Source organism: Falco biarmicus, chromosome Z, assembly GCF_023638135.1.
Source record: "Falco biarmicus isolate bFalBia1 chromosome Z, bFalBia1.pri, whole genome shotgun sequence".
Classification (NCBI taxonomy): Eukaryota; Metazoa; Chordata; class Aves; order Falconiformes; family Falconidae; genus Falco; species Falco biarmicus.
The window spans coordinates 76642463-76656008 of record NC_079311.1 but is presented as its reverse complement, the minus strand read 5'-3'; the positions used below and the strand labels follow the sequence as shown (position 1 = coordinate 76656008).

Sequence of the window (13546 nt, the reverse complement as noted above, 5' to 3'; positions counted from 1 at the left end):
AAAATAATTTTTACTAAGAAGGACTTAAAATAGCAGAAGTCAAATGACAAACTTCCATATTGGCATTTTCAGATTTCCAGACAGCAACGCTAAGTAGTTCAGATGGTATATATGTGGTTTCATGTATCAAAACATGTGCCAATCTACCAGAAATGAAACTGTACAGGGATAAGAAGCCTAGCTGACTGCGAACGGCTGAAAGACAAAGCATGTTGCTAGGTCAATTATATTTGAACCTTGCTGGAGGTAATGAATCCTGAAGCAATAGTCTTGGCCCAGCAATTAAATTTAAACATAATCATCATCTGGCAGGCTTAAAATCATAGTTTACGATGCTGTCACAGCATGTCGACTATTCCCTCGCTGCACCTGCACTGGCACTGCGCAAGATGCAGTCCCTGTAAACAACACTACTTTTTTATTTCCTGGTTCCTTCATCCAGGAGGGTTTGAGAAAGTTTTGATAGCCATGATTGTTTTATTCCATTTTATTCTCGATACTTAGGATATACATCCTTCAGCTGGATCACTGTTAAATCATTTCAGTACTTAAACTGTCACACGATGCATAATCTGACACCACAGAGTCATAGTTTGAATATTTCAGTTATATTACTTTTAATTCTGTACCAGTTAATCATATTTTATTTAAAGGTGAAATGTTAATCTTCTGATGTTAAAAATCATCATACTTTACCTTTTTATGGCCGCATATTAAAACAGGGATATTTGCCAATTACCTAGAGCCTTCTTTTCAGGATTCAAATGAGAAGTTGACAAGAGGTCAGCTCAGAATATCTGCAGTACAGCAGTCTGCTCTGCATGCCAGAGGTGCTCTCTTTAAATTTCCCAGTACTTCACAGCTGAAATTAGCACATCTCACCAACTGCTACCCCACTTTGGTGCGTTCTGTTTTAATTCTGAGCAAAAGGTTTACCAAAAAGCACCTTCTCCAAATAATTTCCTATAAACTGGTTGCATGCACTACTGCAAGCTCAAAACTGTAAGAGAAATAGTTCAAAAAGCCAATGGTTCTCTCTGAGGTAATGAAAGCAAATTTTTTGTTGTTGTTTTACTATAGCTACTTCTTGTGACTTAAAAATATAGCTCTACACACACCATCAGAATGAGGTCTTAGACTGCAAGCATTTCCCAGCAGGGATTTTTGTCTCTATACTTGTCTGCAAAGCAACTAGCAAATTGTTAATCATCTATAATTAAAGACACCATAAGCCCAGAACCAATCAGAGTGTATCTCCAGTTCGTTCACATGGCCCTTTATGCATAAAATATGCCTTTTCATGTCCAAGCCGCCTTTTCTATTTGGGTGCCTCCTTCAAACCTTCTTCTGTGACAGGCTCGAGAAGAGAAGCATTTGTTAACATTTTTTTCTAATGTATAAAACACAATGAAAATGACAAATCTGAGTGACACACTTCTCTCAGTCTTTTGCTTGACCCTAACATTTTTGGTTTCGTTTAAGATTTTCAGACTTACACCATGCTTGTATTGCTCAAAGCTAAGGCTGTCCATGAAATGCCATAGTTAAGTAACAAACATACATTTAACCTTTCATGTCACAGAAAGGCCAGCAAGCAGTACCCTGAATTTTTAAATAGGTAAGTACGAGAGAAGACAGCAGGGTTGCTCAATGCCACATATGGTAAATCAGTAAAAGCACAGAACGAAGCTGAAGATTCACTGCATTTCCATGCTTGTTTACATGGGTCACATCTAGCTCATAAGCAACATGCTATACACATTCTGATATTTACCAACTGTATACTGCAGGTTGCACTCATTTGCTCTACCTCTGGCACACTACTTACAACTGTAAGCAAGTCCTCCAAAGATAGAGTTCATACAGAACAAGATGCAACATAGTGATTTCATTTCTAAATGGAAGAAAAGCAGTGTGGTTTCAGCGGTGGTGCTGTTTTTATTTGTTGATTTATTTTTATTCAGTCATTTCCACATTCAGAACTGCAATTACTGGCACTCTGTCTTATGTTTTTGACGCTCTCCTTCCACTGTTAACTTCAGTACAAGTATCAAAGCTCTTATGTACATACAAAGAATCAAAGCAACACTGATCATACAATAACCATCATCCCCCATCTAGTCAGCAAGGGCTCATATAGCTCTGCCTGTCTGCAATATTACAAAACAAAAAAATCTATTTTAAGCATAAAACCAAAAAACTGACAATGTAAAATTCCAAATGTACTTCACAGACAAGCACAGAGTCTGGCAGCTAAAACTGCTCCCTTCGTGAACCTTCTCTAAAGTCTGCTGTCAGGGAAGACAGTCCATGGACCACTGCCTAGATAGGCAACTTGCTGTATAAGGCTCCATGCATCACATCTGAGGCAAACTCAAGGTTACAATCTTCATTCCAACACATCATTACCTTGAAATTTAGAATACTTTCTCCTTCATGCAGAGGTTAGTTTCCCACCCTTCATAAAAAAGGTATCTGTTACAACATTTGGAAGTGACTAGCAGGGGTGAAAGCTAAGTTTCATTTCCTACAGATTCTTTAGAACGAAATAAAAGTATATCTAAAAAGTGCAGATATGCTTTTTCATTTCTTTCGCAGTTCAGGGGAGGGGGGAGGGAAAAGCATCTCTGATTTGTATATTAAAGTGCAAGCATCTGTCCTACTGATGATATTCTAGGGAAGCACATTAGCATAAAATTTAACGATGTCAAATAAGTGGATGTGAAATAGGGACTGCGTAAAGACACTATTTCCAAGCCTGACAGAAACATCACTGTTTAGAAATGCAAATGAAACCATTATGTTCAATAATTATATGAAAATATGAACAGTTCAGCATGTTTTCCAGCCCTGATGGCGGCTAATGGGATGTACGCTTATGTAAATAACTACTATTAAAGCTAATGCTGAAAAAAACTAATAAATTCATACTAAAGCAACTGATTTAGTACGCTTTTAAACCCCAGCAGTGCTCACTTATTAGAAAGGAGTGCATTCTTATGTTTAGAACTCATTACTGTTACAAGTCACTGCAACTCCATCAATTACCATGCATTAATGAAAATGGGACACATACAAAAAAAAATTATTGCCTCTCAGCAGTTTTCTTTAAAGACAAAATATAGGGGTATTACCATCATGGGGCCTTAAGGGGAACTTATCAGCAACATAATCTTTATTACTACAACTGTACTCCCTGTGCTATAACCCTGGGGTATTTTTTGTCCCAAGAAGGGGCTAATCTTTATGTAAAACTTTTGACATATTTGCAATGAAAATGACCACACTGCCATCAGTAAAAACTTAGCATTTTCACAATTAAAAATGCACTTAAGCAAACATACACACACCAGTATCTGAAATGAAAATGTAGATGTGAAATGAAACACTACAATTACTGAAACTAGAGCAAGGAGATGTAATACCAATAGAATTATGGATATAAGGTACAAACGGAAGCCTTCTATGAAGTTCTTGTATCTAGATAAATTCCACCCAGTTTTACACTTACACTTTTAATCACCTCCTAGAGAGCCATGGAACTGAGACTTCAAGGACGCTCACTATTCATTGCTCCTTGGATGTTTTCTCCAGTTCTTCAGCATTACTCGAAAAATTCTTAGCCTTGATTAAACATCGCAATTGATAAGAGGAAACAAAACCAATTCAGTGCTGTTACAGAATGAATCCCTAAAGTAATTAAAAGCTGAGATTTATTGAATGTCTATAACTCTACAACTAACCCACTTTCATTTTCTAAGCAGCTTCTGAAAATGAGACATTAATGTAACATCCACTGGATCCTAAGAAGTTTAGCAAACCTGAAAATGCTTTTATATTAGTTTGCATTGATTGGCAGTTTAAAATCAAGGATGGGTTTGAACAGCCTTGCAAGACACTATGGACAAAGAACTGATGCCCAGTGGAGAAGATCCACATGGAAGTTACCTCTCCAGCCTCAGCAGCTGTAAAACTACAGTCCAAGATGGCATTCCACTACTAAAAGTCACAGCACAGACTTACAACTCATCTGACTACAAAAGCATCATCAATAAGAATGATGAAATCCTGTAACAATAAAAAGGAGGAAAGAAAGAGTTTAAGTTTTCATCATGCATGAACAGTGACAAAGTTCATACACAGGCCAATGTCCAGTATAATGTTAAATTAAAGCTATGTTTAAGTGCAATGTACTCTCCACAGCATAAGGCAAAAATAAAGGCTACCCCAAACTGAAAAATTTACCATCTAAAAGCAGGCTGCAAAACTACCCTTTCAGAGGGCCAGCAGCTGACAGCATAAAACAGCAACATACTTGTGATGACAGTCACTGTGACAAACATTTGGTGCAGGGGCAATGGAAGAAAAACCACAAAACTATCTGATTGCTTTCACTAAATCTCTGTTGAAAGAGAGGTATAAAGTGGTTTTCTATCTAGACCATTAAAACTATTTCATGAGCAAAGGCCACTCTAAGGTTAAAAACAGTAAGACAAATTTGCTACTGATTAATAATAAAGCCATTCATTTTATTCTTCAAATCTAAAGTAATTACAAGCCAGAGCATGGCAAATGGATTTAGCAGAAGCCATTACATCAGAAGACTCCTTTAAAGAAGAACAGTAATTTAAAAGACTAAACTGAATAATGAACTCTCCTGAACAACAATTATTATGAGATTGATTTATTGAAAGTGTATTTAATCATGCAAGAAATGTTTAAACTTTGCAAAATAGTTCAGGAAGGCAGAGAAACCAATAGCAGAATCAGCCCAACACCCTCATTATAGTTGAGAAGCTGAAGCAGATGGAGAAGTCATTTAGTTTGGAAGGATAAAGTACATCAATTTCTCTGAATCCACAGTTCTAGTCAATTTGTTACAGTACCAGCTTCAACAATTAATGATCTCATTTTCCCATTTGTGCCTCCTTTTAAGAGATCTCAGTCTTGGCTTCTGAATGAGCCAAATGTCATAAAGGAAATTTTAACTCCAAAAAACATCACTTTGAAAGCTCACACGCCCAAAAACAACTGGTTCAGAAACAGCCACAAAAGCTGGGGCCAGATTCAGTCAGGTAAGTAGCCTGGTCAGTTTAAGTGCCTGAAAAAAACGAAGAACTGCATTTCACCTGAGACACAGCCCTCTTCTCACTGGCCTGACCTCTGCAAAGAACTACTTACCTGTCCTACTTCAGGTCTTTTTCACTACTGTAACTGATGTTTATACATGATACTGCCATGGCTGAAGCTGCATTTCTAATGACAGGATTCTGCCATTAAGTTCAGCAGGGGGAACTCATCATCACATCCAGTTCTGAGATCCATACCAGATACTATAGATAATATCCTGTCTGCATTTAAGGTGCCACTCATCCTCCAGAGCTAGAAGACAGGCTGTCCATGAAGCATATACCCACCAGTGGCTATCAACAACCTGGCAGAGCAGAACTCCATAGATCTTTAGCCAGTAGACTGCAGTTCAGAAACATCAAGTCCCTAGCACCAGGAACAGATCACTACAGCATAAAAACATCAGGAAACAGAGGAGATGCAAGAATGCTACTAGCCCTCAACCCTCACATCAATGGGCCTCCAAAATTCTGCACCAAAGCTGGCGGGTGGTAAAGTCTCCTCTGCAGTCATCCACACACGGAACAACATCTTCCCACACTTCACAGTGTAAATTACAAAGCAACTCTGCTTCTTTTATCCCACAGTTATACTTCTGTATTGACAGTACCATCTCACAGACAACCCTGCACCACTGAGTGTGAAGTTTTAGAGCAAAAAGCTTACTTAGCTCATATACAAGAGGCTGATATTGACTGTTTAGATGCTGCCTCTTGATTCATAACAAGGACAATGTGGCTAACGTGCTCAAAGGCACTGGCTAGGATTAAATGTAGAAAGCTGAGCTTTAAATGAATCTCCAGCCATTGATCCATTTGAACACTCAACATTACAACATGTTCCACCTTGTTTTAGTTTAAAAGTTCATGAAAAATTCAAAGTATCTTATTTACCCAAAAGTCCTTGACCGATTCTTCTAGATTTAAGAAGTTCTTAAATACATACATTATTTAGCCAATACTGCTGTTACAGAATAGCATATAAATATTCAAGGACTTTTTAATAAGTTCAGCTTTTATTCAATAGACCATAATGGTTGCTTAGAAACATTTACTACTAGGATACCTATAATAACAGTAAGGGAAACACCTTCAAAGAGTGAAAGAGTTGGATAAAATGGAAGAAAGGAGCAAAATACTAATTTTTCATTCTCCTCACATGTCTTCAAACAAATTACGATACACAAAAAGATGCATAGTATGCACTCACGAAAAACAGGAAGGCAAAAATTTTAAACAATAAGCTGAGGGAACCAAGTTGAGAAATAAAAGAAAAACAATGATGGTCATTCCAATCCTTCAGTTCATAACTTGTAAGAAACTACACTATCAGGAACTGTACTACAGAAACTATAGCAAAACAAAAAATCACCCTCAGACTTAGCTGAAGTTAAACTCTAAAATTGTTACTGAGTTTTAAATAAATAGCCTGACTTTCAAAAGCAGTAGGCATGAGTTTCCTCTATAAACACCAAGTTTTCCTCTATATAGAAATTTTCTTGCCTTTTATTATTTTTGGCAACAGGGACAACAAGGCAGGGATCCAACTGTCATATACACATGCTTAACTATACTGTTAATTCCCATACACCACTTTCTCATGAAACTCTGTGTCATCATCTTGAGTTCAGACTAACTCTCCTTTTGCTGCAAGCAGCAGCCACAGGAGGGTACACACAAATATATATCTGTTGAGCTAGACATGAAGACCACACGTTCAACGAAGTGCAATGCTAAAGGATTCCTATGCAAGACCTTTTATTTTGTTTCTTCACCTCTGATGACAACTTGGTGGGTCAGATTAAAACAGGAAATGAAAGGAAATAGAAGAGGTGCCTATTTCTCTCCCCATTTTTAGAAAAGCAAGTTCAACATTATAGAGAAAAACATGACAGGACAAACAAGTAAATTCTGTATTCTGATACCTGCTTTTCTATCTTTTTGTACTTTGGCATTAAGCATGTCAGCAACTATTTTTCTTCTGAAAAATAATCCTAATTCTACATTAACACAGAAAGATAGAAAAAGGAGAAAATATGTAAATAGCACTAATTCATGAGTATATGCAAAAGTAATGAACAGTACTACGGCAAAACTAAAGACTCTAGATAGTGCTTATAAGAAGTCCATGATTCTTCCAGCAAATCAATATTCTATGTCTCACTAACAATGAATGACAAAAAAAATAACTAACAGCACATGAACTGTTTTAGTTAAATTAATATTCATGTTAACTGGATGCAAAATTGACCAATTAAGTAGTCCGAAGTTACAATATTAAGGACATAATGTAAACAGCGTCTGTAATCAATTTTAAGACTACCAAAGTAAATCATATGGGATTTGTTGCATGACCTTGGCTAGGTATTCAAATCAACAGATCATGTTCAGTCAGAAAATAATTCCAACAAAAAGCTTAAATAACCCAGGTACATTCTAAATATAAACAAAACAGTGGTTTAGTAGGGCTGGTAAGTTTAAATTTACAAAAAAAAGAAAAAAAGTAAGTTTGTAACAAACTAAATCTCTTCTTCCCTTTACCTCCCTGTTCTTTGACTCCAAAATTATTATTTCAGCATAGCTTACAGTTCAATAACCATCTTTTTTTATTTTTTAAAGAAGTTTCCTCTTCCCCAATTAATAAACCTTCACAGAAATGTTAAGACTGGTTTTGCTTCTTCATTTATGCAACACCAGCAAAATTAGATGAAAAAAATCCTTAACAGTGATAACAAGAAAAGCTAAAGACTATAACATAATTTCTTTGGGCTCTGAATAACAGTAGTATTTGTTTATTAATAATCTCATTATTATCATTTTTTCCTAAAACATCTATCATGCCACTACTGGAGCATCTTAGAAAAGATATCTTCCTGTTTCTTAAACTAAATCATATTTTGGATCAAAATTAACAATAGGTGCTTGAAAATATGCGAGGCGGGGGTGGGGTGGGGGGTGGGGGTGTGGAAAAAGAGGAAAGCCGGAAGCTTTTCTCTTAACAGCTCCTATCAGAGGTGGAAGAAGGACCAGTGCAAGTAGCCTATAAGCATAACATGGTGTGAACTGCTCATCCCTTATTCTGAAAATGCAACTGAAATAAGTACAGTAAGAACACTGAAGTTGCAAATCAAACACTCCAAAGGGAATACCAGAATTCAGATTGCCACTAGAAGCACAGTTCAGTCACCCAGTATGTATCAAACATGATCTGGGAACACAGAAGCAAAAAGAAGACAAATACTAAGCGTGGATGCTGGGAAAGACATGGGAGTAGGTTACAAATGGTGAGCCTTCTCACATCAGGTTAGTCCCAAATTCTGTTTCAATCTTTGGAAGGTGCTAGAATACAATGAATAGACACATCCCTGCTTTCATCAGCTGTCTTACAATCATAACTGATCCTAGGTCACCTGCCTCCATCCTGGCTCTTCTTCAACCCTAACTACTTGGTCCCAAATGCTTCTGAACTCATCAGTCACAGGCTTCTCTCACGTCATCCACAACCAGCCCAACCTCCAAGTCTTTCCTCTGAGACAGGTTTCAGTTCTCATTTCCCCCCGTACAGCCTCCACTTATGCTTTCCCCTCTACCTCCTGCTTAATCTCCCCCTTCAGAAGACTAATTTTTTCCACCACCTTATCTTCCTCATAGCTATAAGATGTTTTCATTGTGGAGGACATCAAAAGAATGAGAGCACCTGTTACTGGATTTTTTCAGTTCAGCCCAATTGGGCAGATTTTAGTAAAAACAGCAAAAGATGTCATCACAGCACACGTATCTTGCACCACTAAATATCACATCTGCAAAGAACAGCAGCACTAGAACTTTTCAGAAAAAAAGCTACAAAAGTTTAATATAGATAAAGTAAAGATCTAATCCTCTTTTGGCCATGGAAGTGGTTAAAACACTTTAGGTAAGTTTCTTTCAAAACAACTTAGTTTCAAGTGGGAATGCTGTGTGAAAATCTAAGCCAAAATATTTACTTTTGACCAAATTATAAGATAACATGACAAGTCTAACAATACTGCTTTAGGGAAAAGGAGTAGACCAGATGACTACTTGAAATGCCTAATCTTCCTTCATTCTGTTACAATTTGGCAACAATAACAACAGGCTGGCCTATTTATGATTCACAGCATGCTCATCAGGGCTGTCCTCCATTAACTGCATGCCCTAGTAAGAACTACCCAAATTTCGAAGTTTCAACTGCAGGATAGAATTGACATTTAAGTTTCCATGAAGTTTTAGTTGTTCCCTACCCAGACAGCACTGACCAGTTACAAAGTAAATGTAAGCTTAGGCTTCATACAGATACTGTTTGTTCAAAACTGGTAAGTTACTTGAAGTTTTGCAGTGAGATCACTGCTTACCACCTATCCCCCTACCCACCAAAGCCTTTGTCATAGTTCATCAGCAATGAATTCGGGTCCACATACCTTCTCAAAAAAAAAAAAAATTAAACACAACAAAATGAGGAAAATCTGTCTTTAAAGTAGGGATTTCAAGCACACAAAGCAATGAAGTTAGTTACAGAAGTCGTGGAGAAGGGCTGCTTAAGATGATGGGGGGCCTAGAGAAGCTGTTTTCTGAGAAGGGACTAAGTGTGGTGCGTGTAGGCTTCTGAATAGTGACTGGCTGTATAGAAGTAGGTTGAGATGGTGGTAAGGTGAATAGGGGGAGAGACTATCTTGCTGCAAGACTCTCAATACAAAAAAAACCCAAGAAACAAAACATGTTGCTGAAAAAAACCACGCATCACCCATGCTATTCAGATTAAACCTTTATCTAGCTGAAATTACACTTCACTGAATAGCCGCAGTTATATCAGAAGCACCAATTTATTATTATAGGATATTTTAAATACTGAGCTAGAAAAAAATTATAAAGACTAGATTAGCTTTGGGGGAGGAAAAAGGAAAAAAAAAAAGGTAAGTAAAACTGATTTTACTAGGCTTCAGGGTTTTTTTCTTATGGTATTCTATCCCTGCATCTTATTTGCAAGTGAACTCGGTACATTTCAGAAGAACTTTAAGGATTTTAAGCTGCTGTATTTGAAAATAGCCAGAATCTATATTGGACTTTGGCAAGTCGTTTCTACCATTTCTTGTCTCTGCTACAAGCTTTAAGATAAAAAAATTAACTGATCAGAGGTACATTGAGGATCTTGAATCATTCATGTATGATTGGCAAGTATTGCAGTAGTTATACTGTTTTGTATTTCTTGTTTTATATTTCTAGGTTTTACATAGTTTTATGAAGTGTAAAACTGCATGCATTAACCTTCTGCCATGTCTACCAAACTTCTGAAAAAGTATTCGTGCTTGTGCGATCTATTTCTAGTAAAGGGAAAAAAACCAACACAGAAAGGAACAAAAAAACCCCAAGTAAGCACGCCTACTTCCCAGTAGCCAAATAAACCTTAGATGAATTAATGAAAGCTTTATGTGCATAAATTAAAAAATATTAATCAGGAACATACATCCCACCCACATTCATGAGCTGACTGAATACACAATAAAAAACTGACTTCAGTGAAATCAATGTAAAAGAGTTGTAGTCACATCTAATGGCTCTTAAATAGATCTGATTTAATATTTTCCAGGAACAGTTCAGTTCCATGGCCAGCTAAACTTGTTGATGTGTATATTACTTAGTACAAACAGACCAAATTCTTTCTATCAATATAATGCTGCTGTGGTACAAAGGATCTTCTGGGTTATCAACAGCAAACCCCTGCTGACAAGAGACAACACATCACTGAACTCCTTTCAAACCTCAACCAAGCTGCATCATAAAAAAAAAAAAAAAAATCAACCAAACAAAAAACAAAAAAACTTTTTATGTTAAGCCTCCCAGTGCAAAACTGTGATATATGGTTGCCTGAATTTTCAAGAACCCTCCTCTAACTTCACTTTTAAGTTGGTGGACTGTTTATCTCCACTTATTTCTATTCCAACGCTGACCTATACCTTCAACAGTCCCTTTTTGTCTCAGCATGGTCTCTCCCCCTATTCACCTTACCACCATCTCAACCTACTTCTATACAGCCAGTCACTATTCAGAAGCCTACACGCACCACACTTAGTCCCTTCTCAGAAAACAGCTTCTCTAGGCCCCCCATCATCTTAAGCAGCCCTTCTCCACAACTTCTGTAACTAACATGATTTTTAATTTGAATTAAGGAATGGATGATTCAGGACTGAACACAGTACTGCACACTAGGTTTCATCAATGCTTTTTAAAATAGCATTAGTATCCTCCCTACTTGAAATACAGCTCCTGAGGAATCATGTATTTTTGGCTCTTGCTGTAGCTGAAGCACTGTTTCTTCCATATCCCGCTACGGTCAACCATTAACCTTCTGAAGAGTTAAACAAGGAAGAGTCAATACCAAAGATTTGGAAGAGAAATGAACAAGAGAATTTTGTAAATGTCTATCAGACCACATCGAAGGAAAATTGTATTTCCTGCAACATTAAATTTGCATGTGATATTACAGGACTGGGACTAAGTATACGCAGCTTAACAAAAATGGAAGTCACAGCCTGCAAGAAAAGAGAATCAGCTAACACATTAAAAAAAACCCAAACAAATGCTACATCAAAAAAAAGTCTGACCTGGCTAAACCTCCTAGTGCATATATACTGTTTATATGCCTTTGGTATAAGTTGTCTTTCTCTGGACACAGAGAGCACTGGAATACCATGCAAATTTTAGATCTCAGTTACAACCTAACAGGATATAGTAAAAAATAATAAATCTACAACCATATTTTAAAGCATAAATTCCTTATTGTCATTTTTACTTGACAAATATGTATTTCATAGCAAAACAACATCATAGGAACAGCTGGATGGCAGTTTTAAGCTCAAATGAACCAGTGTCACATGCTGACAAGTCATATCTCTGATTGCTTTTGAATGGCAGCACATGCAGATTTATTCTCTGCCATAAATTAGAACAATTATTTCTCTGTAGTTCGCTTTTAATTTCAGTGAGCCCCTGCACATATTTTTAAAGGATATCTTCCCTTTCCTTGATGATAAGTTCATTCTGTTCCTCTAGCTGTCTGATCTTCTTCTCAAATGACTCCTGCTCAGCTTTCAGCCGTTCTTCTGTCACCTCTTTTTCTTCGCTTACCCTGAAAAGAAATTGAGAGAAATAAAATATATGCCTATAAGCACAGTGCCTGACTTCCAACTCCTCCACTTTCCAGGTAAATGGATATCACCCTCTCTACCCTTAAACAGGTTAGTTCCTCATAATGTTTATTTTATTATATTACATTGCAGGATGCATATGACTTTATGCAATACATTCTTTTTTCAAAGACACCAGTCTTAGTGTAGTACATGCACATTAATGGCCAACATGGAACAACAAAGCAAGGATCTGAACCCACAATTAGTTTGTGCAGTCTGATTCCCTACAGCCATAATGAAGACACACTGGGATCCTTACAAGCCTAGGGCACACAGACAGAAAACTCAAATGGGAGAGCTTAGCTGCTGAGACAGGAAGGAAATTGGAAAACTTTTCTGTTTCTGAATCTATAAACTAATCCTTCTTTCACATTTACAGGTCAAATATAAGTTCAGGAAAGGAAACATTTTTCTCGTTTTCTCCAAATCAAACAGTTTGTCCTCTTCTGGGGATTTTAAATTATCAAGCTGCAGGAGCAAATTTTCCTTTCTGTCTAGGCCATGGCACCTTGTGTCTTCCTGCTTAGTGTAAATAACTGGATCAAGATTAAAAGATGACTATGTGAGAAAGGCTTACAATGATCATTTATTGTGAACCTCAAAAGCAGGCTGTAAAAACAATTATTCTGGTATCACGTAAGCAAGACGACCATTATGCACAGATGATCCTCTAACTACGTTAAAAAACACGGCTCAGAAATCATGGTCCTATAAAATCTATAAAAATATTAGTAATGAGCTTAGACTAATAAATATTATTGCTCTGCACTTAGGCAGTTTCTGTTGCTGAAGGCTTTTAAAGTTCAGTCTTTTATGGTGATGAAACAGCTATCACAACACAGGTGACAGGAGACCAAAGCAGTACAACTTTTAAAGGAAGTTAAAACTGAAGTTTTCTAAGTGGAGCAGCCCTACAGGAAAAGGAAAGCATGGGAAAATATAATGTCTACACATATATATATATAGGCATTAGATTAAGCCTTGCACTTGTTCCATCAGGCTCAAGGGCATTCTTAACAGAGAACTCTGTTTAGGGACTAAGCCATCCATTTGACATCATGATGTTTCCCTTAAAAGGGCACAGATTTGTTTGGGTATTCCAGTGGAAAAGCCGTAAAGGGTCACCCCCCTGGGGTGAACTGCAGACAGGCATTATTCCCCAGCTCTTAAGAACAACCCACCATCCTTCCCACAACAGCTCAAGCAGACAACGTG

The 13546-nt window shown here is 37.1% G+C and overlaps 1 protein-coding gene across 3 annotated transcripts in view; it reads right to left on the bottom strand.

Moving 5' to 3' along the window:
- KIAA1328 (KIAA1328 ortholog) overlaps window positions 1-13546 on the bottom strand; it is a 180327-nt gene that overhangs the window by 149268 nt on the left and 17513 nt on the right. For all 3 annotated transcript variants that reach the window (XM_056324509.1, XM_056324510.1, XM_056324511.1), the window contains one exon: window positions 12155-12270. In XM_056324509.1, coding sequence (XP_056180484.1) covers window positions 12155-12270 — 116 coding nt within the window. The remainder of the gene's footprint in view (window positions 1-12154; window positions 12271-13546) is intronic.